The sequence below is a fragment of the Littorina saxatilis genome, linkage group LG1 (genome assembly GCF_037325665.1).
Source record: "Littorina saxatilis isolate snail1 linkage group LG1, US_GU_Lsax_2.0, whole genome shotgun sequence".
Taxonomy (NCBI): Eukaryota; Metazoa; Mollusca; class Gastropoda; order Littorinimorpha; family Littorinidae; genus Littorina; species Littorina saxatilis.
The window spans coordinates 69735200-69753547 of NC_090245.1; the positions used below are offsets into that span (position 1 = coordinate 69735200).

The following is an 18348-nucleotide window of genomic DNA, read 5'->3' on the forward strand; positions in this document are numbered from 1 at the left end:
GATTCAATGAATACAATGATACAAGTAACCGGCAAGTCATAAATCCAAGAAGGTGTGGGGACCGACACAAAAAAGGCTGGTTGTGGGGTCCGTCACAGAGAAATTAGGTCGAAAGTGGGGTCCGACACAGAAAGTGGGGACCGACACAATGAATTATGGGAACCGTCACGCCTACGTCACAAAAGTGTGGGGGGACCGAACACAGCCAATTTCACTGACTACTTTTGTTGTTTTTATTATTACGGCTGTTTGGATGGCCCTACAATCTTGAAACTTGGGCTGTCTGCTACAGACATGTTGAACTTTTTGCTGGACCACGGACAGTTCCAAGCAGGCATTTTTTGGTAGGATATTTCTTGCCGATGCTACGAATTATGCAGTTTTGCAGTAAAGTGGAAGGCATTCTACCTAATAACGGCTAAAATATCAAAAAACCTTCAATCCATCAGCACCTAGACATGTAGTGTAAACACTCACAGATCTAACAAGACCATTCTCAGAGAGCAACATTGCGTAATACTACCATAAATGGATGTTTTGTCCGCGAATTTTGGCGTGTGGGAACCGAGTGGGAACCGAACACAAAGGGTCAGGGCACCGAACACAAAGCGTAGGGGAACCGTCACAGTGTCACCGGTGTGGAGTTCGTCCCCACGTTCGGCGAGAGATTTATTTCTCAGAGTCAACTTTGTGTGCAGACTCTCCTCGGTGTCCGAACACCCCCGTGTGTACACGCAAGCACAAGACCAAGTGCGCACGAAAAAGATCCTGTAATCCATGTCAGAGTTCGGTGGGTTATAGAAACACGAAAATACCCAGCATGCTTCCTCCGAAAGCGGCGTATGGCTGCCTAAATGGCGGGGTAAAAACGGTCATACACGTAAAAGCCGTGGGAGTTTCAGCCCATGAACGAACAAACAAACAAAAACTGGCTTAGATCTGGCCAGGCTTGGACATTGGGTAAGACCATCCTTACACTTGGTCACATTAAAAACATTAACAGAGTGCTGTTTTGCACAGTGTATTTATTATGAACTAATTTTGTTAAGGCCACCTATGGATTCTTCAGAAACGCAACCAGTGGCTTTTTGATAAATTAATTTGTAAAAATATTCCAACCCACCACAGCAAGTCCTTGGGGTACTGACGTTTGGTAATACGTAACCAAATGGAGAGATGATCTTATCCCATGTAAAAGACTCACCAGATCTATAGTTACTGAAGAAGTGTGCCTTTAACTTCCGTTGCAAAGAAGTTTTTATTTATCTTCATGCGTTTATAATACGATCCTGTTTATGAGACGAGCTAGCATTCAGCGGCAGTTAAAAATACTCTTAAAAATATAACAAGTTTTGAAGTGTTTATTTCAAGGTTCCCAGATCGCTTACAGCTGGGACTTTAATTTTGTTGCAGACTACGACGAGTGTGATATGGCGAACTTTGGCTGCCAGCACCGCTGTGTCAACACTGTGGGCAGTGCCTACTGCACGTGCAATGCGGGATTTGTGCTGTCACGTGACAGGAAGACGTGCAATGGTGAGAGGAGTAGGCTTTATTCTTAAATAATTATTTTCGAACTAACATCCATGTCCTTCTGCAAAATTAGTTCAGCGCAACATTCCTACTGGGCACAGAGTGCAACCTTACTTTTGATTTTTGAGATGCATGTGAGTGAAAGGATACCCTTATCCCATGTAAAGTCCTAGACAGGTCCCTGGTAATGGTCAACTATTGTGTGCGTGAGAAGTACAGGGTGACCCAAAAAAAAGAGTACCCAAACAAAACGTCATAAATTGAACAAAAATAAAGCAATCTTCATAAAATTTATTTACACACACGGATTTAAATCCCCCAGATTTCTATCTTTGGGGGTTCCTGAAAGACAACGTCTTCAGGAACAACCCACAGACAATCCCAGAGAGAGCCATCACAACAACCATTCGCGGAATCTCGCAACAGGAGTGTGTGCGGGTGATTGATAACTTTGCACGGCGAGTTCAAGTTTGCCTGCAGCGGCGCGGAGGCCATTTGGAGCATGTTCTGTAGAATGAGCATAACTTTCCTGAAAGACAAACTTGAACGCTAAAATTTTCTGTGCAAATCATGCAGAGGCTACTTGTGTGTGTAAATAAATTTTATGAAGATTGCTCTATTTTTGTTCAATTTATGACGTTTGGTTAAGGTACTCTTTTTTTTGGGTCACCCTGTACGTGGCGTCCTCGAGGAAGGACCGTGCCTTTGTGAATTAAAAGCACAAATCTCCTCAAGACAGTTCGGCTTGCTGTCTCAGATCTTGCCAGGCTTATACGTAACCATGCATCCCTCCACTTCTTTTCTTTATTTGGTGTTTAACGTCGTTTTCAACCACGAAGGTTATATCGCGACGAGGGAAAGGGGGAAGATGGGATAGGGGAAAGGGGGGAGATGGGATAGGGGAAAGGGGGGAGATGTTAAGTGTTTCTTGTTCACAAAAGCACTAATCAAAAAATTGCTCCAGGGGCTTGCAACGTAGTACAATATATGACCTTACTGGGAGAATGCAAGTCTCCAGTACAAAGGACTAAACATTTCTTACATACTGCTTGACTAAAATCTTTACAAACATTGACTATATTCTATACAAGAACCACTAAACAAGGGTAAAAGGAGAAACACAATCCGTTAGTCGCCTCTTACGACATGCGGGGTGCAGAGAAATTAGGATGTGGAAAAGAAGACTTTTGGTAAGTGAAATAAAGGTGATGGATCCAGTCAGATAGAAATAAGACAAGAAAAGAATTGGAAATCTGCAGGGAATAGTAGGGAGAGTTTTCTTGGAAGGAAATATAGGTGAAAGGACTGGTAAGGCAGAAATAAGACAAAAGAAGAGAAGTAAAGGGGTGGGGTAGCTCTGTGGAAACACTCCCGCCGCGTGAAGGCGACCCCGTGGGAGCATCCCTCCACTTGGTCGCATACCACCAATGAACAGCCTGAGAGCTCTCTGTGCCCTGTGGGAATTGTGGGGATTTTCCCGATGTACCACTGAGGTCAACTTATGTGCAAAACTATAGTGCCTTATCCCCCGTCGTGTGTAAATGCGCAAGCACAAGACCAAGTGCGAAAGGAATCACTGTAATCCATATCCGAGTTGGGTGGGTTATAGAAACACGAAATGACCGAGCATGCATCCCCCAAAAGCGGCGTATGGCTGCCTAAATGGCAGGGTAAAGATGGTCATACACGTAAAAGCCGTGGGAGTTTCAGCCCATAAACGCAGAAGTAAGAAGGTACCTGTTCAAGATGAGGGATAATCTTATCCCATGTAAAATCCGGAGATCGAGTATGCGATGTGATAGTTATTGATACCTGTGTATATTCAGACGTGGACGAGTGTGCAAACGGACGCAAAGGGCGGTGCCACCAGGTGTGTGTGAACACGGTGGGGGGCTACACCTGTAACTGCACCGCGCCCTACTACACGCTCAACAGGAACGGCTATTCGTGTGATGGTGAGTATAGCAGTGCTCGTCAGTGCTACATTCGTGCTACATGCGAGAGTAGTTTGGTTTTACGTGAGTAATTTGTAGGATAGTTGTTTAAAAAAAATTTTTTTTTTTACCTCAGTTGGATGCCGGCTGCTTCAATCCTGAGTTGTTTTGTCTGTGTTCCTTTTTATATTTAGTCAAGTTTTGACTAAATGTTTTAACATAGAGGGGGAATCGAGACGAGGGTCGTGGTGTATGTGTGTGTGTGTGTCTGTCTGTCTGTGCGTGTGTGTGTGTAGAGCGATTCAGACCAAACTACTGGACCGATGTTTATGAAATTTGACATGAGAGTTCCTGGGAATGATATCCCCGGATTTTTTTTTCATTTTTTCGATAAATACCTTTGATGACGTCATATCAGGCTTTTTGTAAAAGTTGAGGCGGCACTGTCACACCCTCATTTTTCAATCAAATTGATTTAAATTTTTGTAAAGCAATTTTTGACAAAGGCCGGACTTCGGTATTGCATTTCTGCTTGGTGGCTTAAAAATTAATTAATGACTTTGGTCATTACAAATCTGAAAATTGTAATAATTTTTTTACGTTCATCTTATTCTACATTATTTCCTGATTCCAAAAACATATAAATATGTTATATGTGGATTAAAAACAAGCTCTGAAAATTACAAATATAAAAATTATGATCAAAATTAAATTTCCGAAATCGAATTAAAAACAATTTCATCTTATTCCTTGTCCAAATATAACATATGTATATGTTTTTGGAATCAGAAAATGACGAAGAATAAGATGAAATTGTTTTTGGATCGTTTAATACAAAAATAATTTTAATTACAAGTTTCCGATTTTTAATGACCAAACTCATTCATTAGTTTTTAAGCCACCAAGCTGAAATGCAATACCAAAGTCCGGCCTTCGTCGAAGATTGCTTTGCCAAAATTTCAATCAATTTTATTGAAAAATGAGGGTGTGACAGTGCCGCCTCAACTTTTACAAAAAGCCGGATATGACGTCATGAAAGGTACTTATCGAAAAAATGGAAAAAAAATCCGGGGATATCATTTCCAGGAACTCTCATGTCAAATGTCAAAAAGATCGGTCTAGTAGTTTAGTCTGAATCGCTCTACACACACACACGCACAGACACAGACACACACAGACACACACACACACACACACACACACACACACACACACACACACACACACACACACACACACACACACACACACACACATACACCTAGACTCTCGTCTCGATTCCCCCTCTTGTAAAAAGGAGGCTGTATGAACGGGAACATCCAGTGTACGAACCATATAGCCGGAATCAGTTGACACACCGTAAAGAAGAGGGAACATTAAAAATGTTGCGATTCATTATTTTAGATTGCCGACGAACGTTAAATGAGACTAAATCGAGAGACTGCCCCGCGTTTTATACAAATCATGTATAAATTATTATCATTTGTTATTGTTTATAATTTTGTTTTCGTGTTTTTTCTTTGTAACATATAGATGTTGACGAATGCCAGACGGGGCAGCGGCACTGCGAGCACCGCTGTGTCAACACACTGGGTGGTGCACGGTGTTCTTGTCCGTATGGCTATCGGGTGCACGAGGACGGAACTTCATGCGACGGTGAGTGCACTTGTACCCAGCGGAGAGTTTCATTGAGTTAGCAGCGGGCAACTCGACGAACTTAAAACAAATTAAACAATAAATTAAGAAGAAAAAATTAACGTACCTGCTGAGTGTTTTCCATAGTCTCTAGTTCAAGCTAAGGTCCTGTCGACTGGCATCTTAATATATATGTTTCGACGCACATAAGTAGTTGAAGTACGTCTGGTTAGGAAGAAATGCGGAAATCGTAGTTTGTTTCGCTAATTGTGGTTTTGATTTTTTCTTCTCCTTTTTTGATCATACGGAACTAACAGTATTAAATTGTTGCCTAAAATATAGCACAAATAGATTTTTTCGCTCAAGGAAAACAAACGTCATTAAATTGTTGCCCAAAATCAAGCGATGTATGCTTGAGATATGGTTGTTCTAGCTGTTATACTATGAGGGCAGGTGGGAGGGTTTGAACAAAAGGAAGAACGAAGGGGAACGTCATATTCATCAGACAAAGAGACCTCTCGCTGTTGTGTTGTGTTGTTTTATTTTGTGTTGTATTGTATTGTATTGTATTGTATTGTATTGTATTGTATTTGTATGCAGACATCGATGAATGCGCACGAAGCAACGGCGGCTGTGAGGACGTCTGCACCAACACAGTGGGGTCGTTCGAGTGCGCGTGTACCAAAACAGGATTCAGCCCCAGCCAGGACAATCGCCAGTGTGTGGGTCAGTTTCATGCACTTATGAGTTATAGCTATATAAATCAGGTGTGTGTTATGGCAATATAACTTAGTGGTTTCATCGTTAGGAACTTGCAACATTGATCGGTCGAATCTGCTCGTTCATGAACAGCTCAGTACGTATTCCATTTTCACATTTGTAGAAATGTCACGATACTGCAATTGTTATAAACGGCTAAACGTACGCTGGCGTCAACACTGTAACAATCCGCAGCAAAGGCAGCCTTGCGGTTTGTAAACTTGTTCTTTTGTATCTTGTCACATGCCGTTTAGAGTACATTATTCTTGCTTCCAAATCGTAGTGTGCACGTGCTTTATTTTCGGGATCGTACTGTCTTTTATTCTGTTTTTCCAAATCGAAGTATCTTTCATTCCTACTTCCAAATTGCCGTGTGCTTTCTTATTTCAAAATCGTAGTGTCCTTGATTCTTACTTCAAATGCGTATTGTCCTTTTTTAATTCCTAATCGTAGTGTCATTGATTCTTCTTTTAAATCGCAGTATTATTTTTTTTTAATTCCTAATCGTAGTGTCCTTGATTCTTCCAATGCGTATTGTCCTTTTTACTTTTAGTCAAGTTTTGACTAAATGTTTTAACATAGAGGGGGAATCAAGACGAGGGTGTGGTGTATGTGTGTGTGTCTGTGTGATATGTGTAGAGCGATTCAGAGAAAACTACCGAACCGATCTTCATGAAACTTCACATAAAAGTTCCTGGATATGATTTGTTTTTTTCATTTTTTTGATAAATGTCTTTGATGACGTCATATCCGGCTTTTCGTGAAAGTTGAGGCGGCACTGTCACGCCTTCATTATTTAACCAAATTGGTTGAAATTTTGGTCAAGTAATCTTCGACGAAGCCCGGACTTCGGTATTGCATTTCAGCTTCGAGGCTTAAAAATTATTTAATGAGTTTGCTCATTAAAGTTGTCATTAAAATCGATTATTTGCAAACAGATTTAAAAATGATGGCATTGTATTCCTCATCTTCTCCTGAATTCAAAAATATATATACATATGTCATGTTTACTGTAACAATATATAGATATGTCGTGTTTACTCTAAAAATGTGCTCAGAATGAAAGGAAATAGGTTCAGTAAGTGGACGCGTTCTTCGCGACAGCGAGCGTGACCTGTCTCGGTTTGTTTGTTTGTTTGCTTAACGCCCAGCCGACCACGAAGGGCCATATCAGGGCGGTGCTGCTTTGTCATATAACGTGCGCCACACACAAGACAGAAGTCGCAGCACAGGCTTCATGTCTCACCCAGTCACATTATTCTGACACCGGACCAACCAGTCCTAGCACTAACCCCATAATGCCAGACGCCAGGCGGAGCAGCCACTAGATTGCCAATTTTTAAATCTTAGGTATGACCCGGCCGGGGTTCGAACCCACGACCTCCCGATCACTGGGCGGACGCCTTACCACTATGGTTAGCCGAGATTATCTGAATGTAGTCTCGGCGATGATTGGTTTGTGGTGTTGATCTTGACTAAATGTTTTTATACCGCTTCACGCGACTTGTTTTTAAATCCTATTATTGTAGTGTCATTGATTCTTACTTTTAAATCGCAATGTTATTTTTACATTTAGTCAAGTTTTGACTAAATGTTTTAACGTAGAGGGGGGAATCGAGACGAGGGTCGTGGTGTATGTGCGTGTGTGTCTGTCTGTCTGTGTGTGTGTGTGTGTGTGTGTAGAGCGATTCAGACTAAACTACTGGACCGATCTTTATGAAATTTGACATGAGAGTTCCTGGGTATGATATCCTCAGACGTTTTTTTCATTTTTTTGATAAATATCTTTGATGACGTCATATCCGGCTTTTCGTGAAAGTTGAGGCGGCACCGTCACGCTCTCATTTTTCAACCAAACTGGTTTTGGTCGGGTAATGTTCGACAAAGCCCGGACTTCGGTATTGCATTTCAGCGTGGTGGCTTAAAAATTAATTAATGACTTTGGTCATTAAAAATCTGAAAATTGTAAAAAACAAATTTTTTTTACAAAACGATCCAAATTTACGTTTATCTTATTTTCGATCATTTGCTGATTCCAAAAACATATAAATATGTTATATTCGGATTAAAAACAAGCTCTGAAAATTAAATATATAAAAATTATTATCAAAATTAAATTTTCCAAATCAATTTAAATACACTTTCATCTTATTCCTTGTCGGTTCCTGATTCCATAAACATATAGATATGATATGTTTGGATTAAAAACACGCTCAGAAAGTTAAAACGAAGAGAGGTACAGAAAAGCGTGCTATCCTTCCCAGCGCAACTACTACCCCGCTCTTCTTGTCAATTTCACTGCCTATGCCGTGAGCGGTGGACTACGAGTATACGGTCTTGCTGCGTTGCATTGCGTTCAGTTTCATTCTGTGAGTTCGACAGCTACTTGACTAAATGTATTTTCGCCTTACGCGACTTGTTTTTTTTATTCCAAATCGCAGTGTCCTTAATGCTCACTTCCAAACAGTAGTGCGCTTTCTTGTTTTCAAACCGTAGTGTCCTTAGTTCTTACTTCCAAATCGTAGTGTCCTTTATTTTACTTCCAAATCGTAGTATACCTTCTTTGCGTTTCAGATATCAACGAGTGTTTGAACCGCAGCCTGTGTGAAGGTCGCTGTGAGAACCTGTACGGGTCGTACCGCTGTCACTGCACGAAGCCTGGCACCACACTAGGGCCCGATGGACATTCCTGTCAAGGTCAGTGTCAAGATCAAGGGCATAGAATTGAAATTGAGTTTAGAAACGCGTACTTCTTACTACGATTTGAGATGAAACTTCCATTGAAAGTCAAAGCTAAATGGTGTGTGTGTGGGGGTGTGTGCTTGTCACATTTAGTGTAAACATTTTAGTGTGTGTGTGTGTGTGTGTGTGTGTGTCTGTGTGTCTGTGTGTCTGTGTGTCTGTGTGTGTCTGTGTGTGAAGTAATAGTAAAGGTTGTTGTTGTTGTTGCTGGTGCCATTGTTGTTGTTATTCTTATTGCTTCTGCTGCTGCTGCTGTTTTTCTATACACATTTAATTAAGTGCCATTGTCGACGGGTAGGAAATACGTTTTACCTAACTGAATTGTTGCTAAACCTTCGGTCCTAATATACGCCTGTGTGTTCAGATGTGGACGAGTGTCAGAATGGGACCCACAAGTGTGACCAGTTGTGTGTCAACACTGACCCCAGCTACCGTTGTGACTGCTTCCCTGGCTTCAATCGACAGGAGGACGTTTGTGTTGGTCAGTGTGGCTTTGCCTTTCGCGCTTAATCATGTCCATGCGCCCAAGATTGCTTTTACGCACCTTACCGTGAATACATTTAGAACCATTATACGGATATGTTGAAATCTTATTTCCCCCTCCTCTATCTATCTGTATCTTCCTCTGTCCCTTTGTCTGTCAGTCTTCAAGCCTCTCTGCCTACCTGTCGGTCCCTCTGTCTCTAAGTCTGTCTGTGTCTCTGTCGGTCGGTCTGTCTGTCTGTCTGTCTGTCTGTGTCTCTCTCTCACGCAGTCTCTCTCTCACTCTCTCTCACTCTCTCACGCTGTCTCTCTCTCACTCTCTCTCTCTCTCTCTCTCTCACTCTCTTTCTCTCTCTCTCTCTCTTTCTCTTTCTCTCTTTACCCCCTCTCTCTGATGGAAAGTCTACTACTATAACTATTGTCACTATATATTTGCTCGTTTATTCTTCTATATTTTTCCTAACTGTGACCACTGTCACAGATTACAAACTTATAAAATAGTCTTGGCACTAAGTCACTCAACATAAACCAAGTCACACCCGGTCGCTCTTTTGCTTCTTCTCCAGAATGCCCCGTTGGAACATTACGTGACGATTCTTTGCCTAGCAACGAAAGTTGTCATAGCTGCCCACCAAACATGACGACGGCAAAAACCGGGTCAACGTCAAGAAAAGAATGTATTTGCAAGAACGGCTACTCCATCTATCCTCTTCTGGGCACAAATTGTCGAGGTTTGTTGAAGGTTTGAGAGAGAGAGGATGGGGCGGTAAGGGTTTTGGGGATTGTTTGTAAAATGCGTGCTTGCGTGTGTGAATGCCGTATGAAAATGTGTTAGGCCTATGCGATTTGATAATGTATACGACTTGGTGCTTTAGCTCCATGTTGCCCAGTTTCTGTTTCGCAACCAAATGTCAAGCATTTTATCCCGTTGAAATTTTAGTTTGTAGACCCGACATTTTAACTACTTTCTCCCAATCCTGTTATCACTTGGGGCGAAATGACAACTGACGGAAATGGGACGAAAGGGATTGATATCCCACAGGGGCGGATTAGGGGGATGGTTACAGAGGTTCCGAACCCCCCCCCCCCCCCCCCCACCCCCGGCTGTCAAAAAAAAAAAGATTTAATACTAACTTTAAAAGAAATAATGAGTGGCTGCTGACACCAGTTGGTCATGTTTAAAATCAAGGATAAGCCATACATTGTTCATAAAATAGCTAAAACTCTTCAGCTTCAACGGAAGGCCCCTGTACCCCACAAGGGGTCTACCCGGCCCTGGACCCCAGGTTGTAACCCCCCCCCCCCCTGTGGCTTAACTGCTCCGCCCCTGGACCATGTCTGTGCGTGCCCACGTGTGCGACTCCCTGCCCGACTCTCGGACTTTGCAGTTGACTTTATCATTTTTTGCTTGCTTTTTTTTCACCGACAGAACTGGTAATGTTATACCATCTGAGTATTTATTATAAAATGTCTGATGGCTTGTTGTCAGACGAGTGCTTTTTGTCACCCAGCTGGTTATCAACGAAAATGCGTGGCAATGATGGCAGCTGCTTTTGTCCTCAGACATCAACGAATGTGCACAGAAGAACGGAGGGTGTGAAGACAAATGTCAGAACAGCCGGGGAAGTTTCACGTGCACTTGTGGACCTGGCTACACACTGGCTGACGACAACACGTCATGTTTCCGTGAGTATTTCTGTCTCTGTATTATCTGTTGCTATCTGTCTTGGGCTTGTGACTTGTGACTGGATGTTATTCGTTTTATTAGATCGAATGTACAAACCTGTGGGTTAGATAAGCCTTGTGCCTGCTGACTTCATCTGTAGTCGGGTTTTTTTTCTGATGGTTTGTTTGTGTGTGTCTACTAGTGTTGAGCGTTTATCTGTTATTCTTTTTTTCTTTAAAGTCCAAATTAACCTCAAACATAAACTGTTTTCAGTGTTTGTCCAAATGACGACCATAATTAGAAAGTGTGTTTTAGCAGTTTCGGCAATTGATGATAGCCATGATGATAATAATATTAACAACGAAGGCGTCTTTGCTTTTAATATTTCTGCTGTCACTGATAATCGTGACGAGAATAAAGATTATGATGGCATGACCTTGTTTCCGCATAGTGACGACGGACAACGACGACGATGATGACGAAGTCGACTTCACTGATGGTGCTTCTGTTGTTGTTGTCGTTTCTGTTGGTGTTGTTGATGGTGATGATGATGATGATGATGATGATGACGACGACAACTTCACTGCTGCTGATGATGATTATTTTGTTACTGCTCCTACTGATAACAATGGCTACACGGTAATAATGGTGACATCACAGGTAGCAGTTGTCCCAGCCTGTCCAGTCCTAGTCACGGTCGACTTGTTCCGGTGCAGTGCCAGCTGACGCCCCGGGAGGACCAGAACGCTTGGCTGACCCCAGGTACCGTGTGCAGCTACCGGTGTCGCCGTGGTTACAAGCTCAGGGGACACGCCTACCGCACCTGTCTGCCCAACGCTACCTGGACTGGTCAGCCACCCACGTGTAAAGGTATGTGTGGTTTTGTATGTTTAACTTTATATGGTCTGTAGATATACATGTACCTGTAACGATCCGAATTTTTTACCTGAAGTAGGCTATGTCTCGCATGCAGGCATAAAATACTGAGAATGTCCAAGCTTACTATCAGATCACTGCTGTAATACTCTTTTTGTCATGGTACCCCTGAAAGTTGAGGCAAAAACCCGCCGTTTACGACAGCTCATGTCATCAACATCCCCACCATGGGAATGGTTTTATACAAGAAATACACAAAATAGTTAAAGAAAACAACGATTATGGATAGATAATTGATTTGACTTTCTTCTCGCATGTAAAAGTTGCCGAGTTGTACATAAACTGATTTTGTCGAATTTTTAAATAGTACTGTTGGGTCATTTTGGGGGTTTACTTATTTGAGCGACGGTCACTTGACCCCTGTAAAACAAAAGTTGATATGTAAGTGTGACGGGCGGGCCAGTTTGAATTCGTCGCGATATAACCTTCGTGGTTGAAAACGACGTTAAACACCAAATAAAGAAAGAAAGAAAGAAAGGGCCAGTTTGAATGAAATGACACGAGAATAAATGTGATAGTTGAGGTAGATTTTCCAAATATTTTGTTGTGCTAAAATAATGTCATTGTTAAAAAAAAAGGGGGGGGGGCGCAGCAGTGGTCAAAAATCTTTTTTTTTTTTTTCTCGGAGTGTTCACAGTTTTGATGTGTGTCTATGGTACATCTGACGTTTCAGCCAAGACGTGTTCAGTGCTGAAGCCACCAACCAACGGTTACCTTCTGCCAGCCATATGTCGCACGGGGCCCGTTCCTTTCCGGAAACGATGTAAGTTCCGCTGTGGCAAGAACTTCCGGTTGCGGGGCAAGTCGGGAGCCAAGTGTCTGGCCAATCAGCGATGGAGCACGGACGGAAGTTCTACGCGCTGTGTCCCTGTGGGGAAGACGAGTAAAAAGACTGCCAACGAAGCGACTGTTACAGGCTGAGCGCTCTTCACTCCACGGATGACATTTCCGTGAGGAAATCCGGAATTCCAGATTGTTAAGATAAAATTCTAGATTTGAAATAAACTCATCATGGAAATGTGTATAAATGTGGTGTTTGTTTGGGTGCTTGGTTTTGTTTTTATGGGGCAGGAGGTATGTCCTTGCTTACAGTGGCTTATATATAATTGTGACCAAAATGATCTAATTTTCTGGGGCCTCTACCACCTGGATCTCAGCAGGGCCTGAAGGGCGCTACCCCTTAGTCCCACCGGGAACCTGGCGGACCCCTGGATCCCCCGTGTTTGTATCATAGTTTCCCAGCGTGCACCCCTTTCCTTACCGCTCTTACTTCTTTGCTGCTTATAATTATTCTTTAAGAGTGTGTCCTTCCCACGTAGCATATCGTGCACTAGCGCTCTTTCTCGGATTAGTCTCTCCAGGTTTTCACAAGAGGTAAGAAAATCCTTTCATTTGTACACGTACCACAAATCAACATTTTTGTCATAAATTAAACGTTCGAATAACATACCAATTTTTTGTATCTGTTAATTTCTATTAAAAACTCATTTGGCAGGTTCACAGTGGTTTCAGGTACGAAATTTACCCAGCGAAACATTCCCACTCAAAGCAGAAAGCAGCCAGACTGTACTTTTGTAAATGCCAAAGTGAAAGGATGCATTTATATATCGTAATAATAATAATGATAATGATGATATATCCAACAATTATAGATTATAACACATTGCACTATAATACATTATAAAACACACACACACACACACACACACACACACACACACACACACACACACACACACATAGGGTTGACAAGGGAAGGCCAGATCTTGGCCAAAATAGGACATTTAACACAGATGGAAATATAGTAGTCGTATTGTTGTACGAGACCACGCAAGCGGTCGAGTTGAACAGTGATTGTCAAGGTATCTGTCAAATGGCATATTTTGTTACATTTTCATATCGATCAACTTAACGTAGACTTCCTTTTTATTTTTTTTTACAATTAAACGCACAAAAACATGCACTCTTTTCAAGAGTCCCTGCCAAACGCATAAACATCCGTTTTAGTCGATCTATGCATAGACCAAATTAATAGCCTGGACCGCCAACTCGTCACGTGACCCTTCGAGGTTACGACTCTCGACTTTCAGGGGCGCGTTACGTCCGGTTTGAAAGGCCAGCGATTCGAAGACAGTGGAAAGAAAGCACGCTCCAGTTATTTGTGACAATGGGAGGTGACAATGAACTGGATTTTCCAAAACTCCAAACTAAACTTAACAAAACTCATCGAAAAACATGTTCCATATGCACTTTTGCTGAGTTTATTTTAGCATTTTCAGAACTTACCTCGGCAACTTCGTCCATGTTTACAATCGACACCGGATATGACGCCCCCCTGATTTCTGAAAGGTCATGTAAGCGTAGGTTCCTAAATGCGAGTGGCGCTACCTCGTAATAGAGAGAAAGAGCGGAGAGAGAGCTAGTTGGCGGTCCAGGATAAATGGTCTATGATCTTTGGCATCACATGGTTCCAAGAAGGGAAACCCAATGTTCAATCAATTAATATAATTTGTTTGTAGTTGCTGTATTGTACTATTGTGTATATTGTATTTCAAAAAGAAGGTGACTATTTAAAATACCGAACAAACTTAATGTCATTTAAAATAAAATAAACGTTATTGGGCTGCACGTTTGTTGAAATAAAAATATTTAAAAAAACAAGTCACGTAAAGCAATATGAAACAGTTAGTCAATATGTTAGCCTGATCCTAAAATATCAACACTGAAAACCAATCATTACCGAGACTGCATGTTTAATAGGGCTTGGCTAACCGAAACCCGAAGATTGAGACGGGTCACGCTCCTCTCTAAATATCTTATTTTCTCACATTGTGAGCACATTTCCATTGTGAAGAAGACATATTAATCTAAATATTTTCAGAACCAGGATGATATAAAGAACAATACAATAACCTTTAAATGTAATTCTAAAGTTTTAATTTTAATTAGAATGTTAATGAACAAAAACCCTTAATTAAGGTTTAACTGACACACACACACACACACACACACACACACACACACACACACACACACACACACACACACACACACACACACTCACTCACTCACGCACACCACCCTCGTCTTGATTCCCAGTCTATCCGAAAACATTTAACCAAATCTTGACTAAATGCAAAAAGGAAGGACGAGTTGAGGTAAAACTGTCACACTTATTACACCCCCGGTATAGGGGTGTGTATAGGTTTCACTCGATGTGTTTGTGTGTTTGCGGCGGTATTTGTGTGTTTGTGTTCGCAAGTAGATCTCAAGAATGAACGGAGCGATCGTCACCAAACTTGGTGAACAGGTTCTATACATTCCTGAGACGGTCCTTACAAAAATTGGGACCAGTCAAACACACGGTTAGGGAGTTATTGGTGGATTAAAATTATACAACGACTTATAGACGGACACCCCCGTTGGTCAAAGGGAAATAACCTTCTCAGTTGGTGGCAGTGAGAATGGTTATTTCCCTTTGACCAACGGGGGTGTTTTTCCTATCAGAGGAATTTCTTGTTTTACTTGTGTTGTTTGTCTGCTCATGTGTTTGTTTATTTGAATTCTTGTTCGCTTGATTGCCTGTTGGTGCCTGACACTACAACTAGAACAAGAAATTCCTCCGAGGTAGGAAAAACACCCCCGTTGGTCAAAGGGAAATAACCATTCTCACTGCACCCATTCTCACTGCCACCAACTGAGAAGGTTATTTCCCTTTGACCATTAATATGTTTCTCTATAAGTCCTTGTAGAATCTTAATCCACCAATAACTCCCTAACCGTGTGTTTGACTGGTCCCAATTTTTGTAAGGACCGTCTCAGGAATGTATAGAACCTGTTCACCAAGTTTGGTGACGATCGGTCCGTTCATTCTTGAGATCTATATGCGAACACAAACACACAAACAAACAAACAAACACATCGACCGAAACCTATACACACCCCTATACCGGGGGTGTTAAGACAGTAACAGTAATCGGTTGGTCTTCATCATTTCAACTTTTAACACGAAAGTCCTCAACAGCTCTATATTATATACTACGTGCGGTTCACAACTTTCAACCGAGACTGATAAGTTCAAGTTATAACAACTGTGTAGGTTCGGTTAACAACCGCAACGTCACTCTCTCAAAACATATGAAGCGAGCCGAAGGGCAACATGGAATATGTTTGTTGTCTCTGTAACCAAAGCTACAAGAACTTTTTCCGCACCACAGAAGCACCGTGTTCCTGAAACTCGTGTCTGCTCACACACATCTGGGAGAAGGAGGGGAGAGAAGCAAGGACTGATCCTCCCTTCCAGGCGCTGAGTTGTCTCCCTTTACCCGCCACAATCTTCACACGTGACCTCGGGGTGAGTGATGTCACGTCCTTCAACAATCGCCGGCAGATACCTATCAGAAGGGGGTAGAATATATGTGAATTATTGGTACAGTCGAACCTGTCTAAAGAGACCAGCCAAGGGACTGAGCAAAAGTGGTCTCTTTAGACAGGTGGTCTCTTTTGACAGGTGATTTATATAGTAAAGACCGTCGGGGATCCTTTGGGGTGGTCTTTATGGACAGGTGGTCTTTATTTATGGACAGGTGGTCTCCAGGGCAGGTTCGACTTTAATACATTACGTCGGGATGGTCTTATCACAGGATAAATCATGGCCATATCTGAGACAGTCGGGCAAACTTTCTTTACGAGGGGGATCGGAGAGGGCCGTTGACAAAATATGTAACAGGGGAAAAAATAAAATAACAAATTATTCAAAAAATATTACGAAGAAAAATACCACCAGAATCTCACCGGGTGTTTTGGTTGTACCGCCTGCCATGATAATCTTCTCGTACAGAATGCCGCGTGCGTCGATGGGGCACGCCGAGACTGAGCTGTGAACCAGTTTTGGTAATCCTAGACACTCACTTCCTGCAAGGGAAACGGTGTAACATTTCAATCACACGAAATGGCTGGTTGAAAACCACAGAAATGACTGTATCATTGAGCAAAAGAATATGTGAGGTTGTACAGGTAAACCTGCTAGAACACGAACAACTCCTTTTCAAGTTTTACATTAAAAAATCGTAAGTGCGTGAACATTTCCTTATTATGTGTATTTTTATGTATTTTCAGCTTTTAGGCACTTCAAAGTCTGCAGTACACGGAAACCATTTTTTGGTGGTAAGTCACAATGAACAAACAACAAACAAAAAAGTTTGTGTGTGTGAATTGAGTACCATTTGAGCTCAATTTCCACCACCCTGGGTAATGATAATACTAATTAAAAAAAACATTCTTTTATAGCGCTGTTCACCGCCAAATGGCAGTCTCATGGCGCTTTACATTAGACATTAAAATGTAACATTTTACATAAAAAGTTTTCTCGTAAGAAATAACATACAAGCATTAAAAACAATTCATAGACAACGACCACTTATAGTTATATAAAATAATCTAGAAATGTAATGTGCAATGTGAAACTCGAAATGTCTAAGGCCAAAAAAAAAATAGGTCTGTTTACGGTAACACAGGCCAAAAACATAGGGTCGGTAGGTCGGGATTTTTTTTTTTTTTTCCAAAAAACCATATTTTTACGTTATTTCGCCAAAAAACCTTTTTTTTTTTTTTTTTTTTTTTCCCCAAATGCCAAAAAAAAGTCTAGGGTCGCGCGAAAAAACTAGGGTCGGTCGGGTTACCGTAAACAGACCTATTATTTTTTTTTGGCCTAAAGTAAGAAGGGTAGAATGAATCTGATTGTTGCGTGTTGTTCAGCGTCCTCTGCCCTAGTACATGACCTATGTTTGATATACCGGGGATGCTTTAAGTGTATCGGTACAGACTGTTCAGTTCAGTTTGGATGTTTAGGCCGACAGATTGACTGAATGTTTTGCTTTGCGCGACTTGACAAATGGTAAAATGTATCATTAAGAAAATAAAGTTCAATTCCTTCTAGAAGAACTCATCCTGATATAAGTCAACCTGATTCAATAGTGCCGAATGGCTACTCGCTTGCCCCAGTGAGAAAGCAGCCCGAATGTCCATGAGGGCCCAGTAAACTCACAGGACTATGTCAAATCTTATCTTTATCCTTATCCTCAATTGTCGTGGTTATTTTTAATACGATAAGCAAAACGTATCCCATCCTGACTGTTTGAAACGATTAACAGGTCTTCTAAAACCAGTCCTGGTAAGTCAAAGTAGTCACATGGTGCACATAAGTGGTAAATAATGTTATTACTAATATTTCCCCATTCTCTAACTCTGTCTAATGTCTTTTTGTGTCTCTAAATTGGCTTGTCTGACTGACGAACATGTCTCTCTCTCTCTCTCTCTCTCTCTCTCTCTCTCTCTCTCTCTCTCTCTCTCTCTCTCTCTCTCTCTCTCTCTCTTTCCTCTCTCTCTCTCTCTCTGGCTCTCTCTCTCTCTCTTCACCCTCTCTCTCTCTCTCTTCACCCTCTCTCTCTCTCTCTTCACCCTCTCTCTCTCTCTCTCTTCACCCTCTCTCTCCTCTCTCTTCACCCTCTCTCTCTCTCTCTTCACCCTCTCTCTCTCTCTCTTCACCCTCTCTCTCTCTCTCTCTCTCTCTCTCTCTCTCTCTCTCTCTCTCTCTCTCTCTCTCTCTCTCTCTGAGACTGAGAATGTTTAAGAGACAGTCACGTTCACACATCATTCGTG

At 41.8% G+C, this 18348-nt stretch overlaps 1 protein-coding gene and 1 long non-coding RNA gene across 2 annotated transcripts; one reads left to right on the plus strand and one right to left on the minus strand.

The window, feature by feature from the left end:
• Positions 1–1413: 1413 nt before the first annotated feature.
• Positions 1414–12747, plus strand: LOC138977156 (fibrillin-1-like; the record flags this gene model as incomplete). The annotated part of the gene is given in 10 exon segments (XM_070350069.1): positions 1414–1536; positions 3360–3488; positions 5001–5123; positions 5703–5828; positions 8436–8558; positions 8968–9084; positions 9653–9817; positions 10650–10772; positions 11413–11622; positions 12362–12747. Coding segments are annotated over 10 exon segments (1487 nt in total), but the record flags the coding sequence as incomplete, so codon positions are not given.
• Positions 12748–13484: 737 nt separating this feature from the next.
• LOC138977165 (uncharacterized) lies at positions 13485–16656 on the minus strand. Its single transcript, XR_011459235.1, has 2 exons — positions 16483–16656; positions 13485–16082 (listed from the first exon to the last, which is right to left on the minus strand). It is a non-coding gene; the product is annotated as an uncharacterized lncRNA (long non-coding RNA).
• Positions 16657–18348: the final 1692 nt, after the last annotated feature.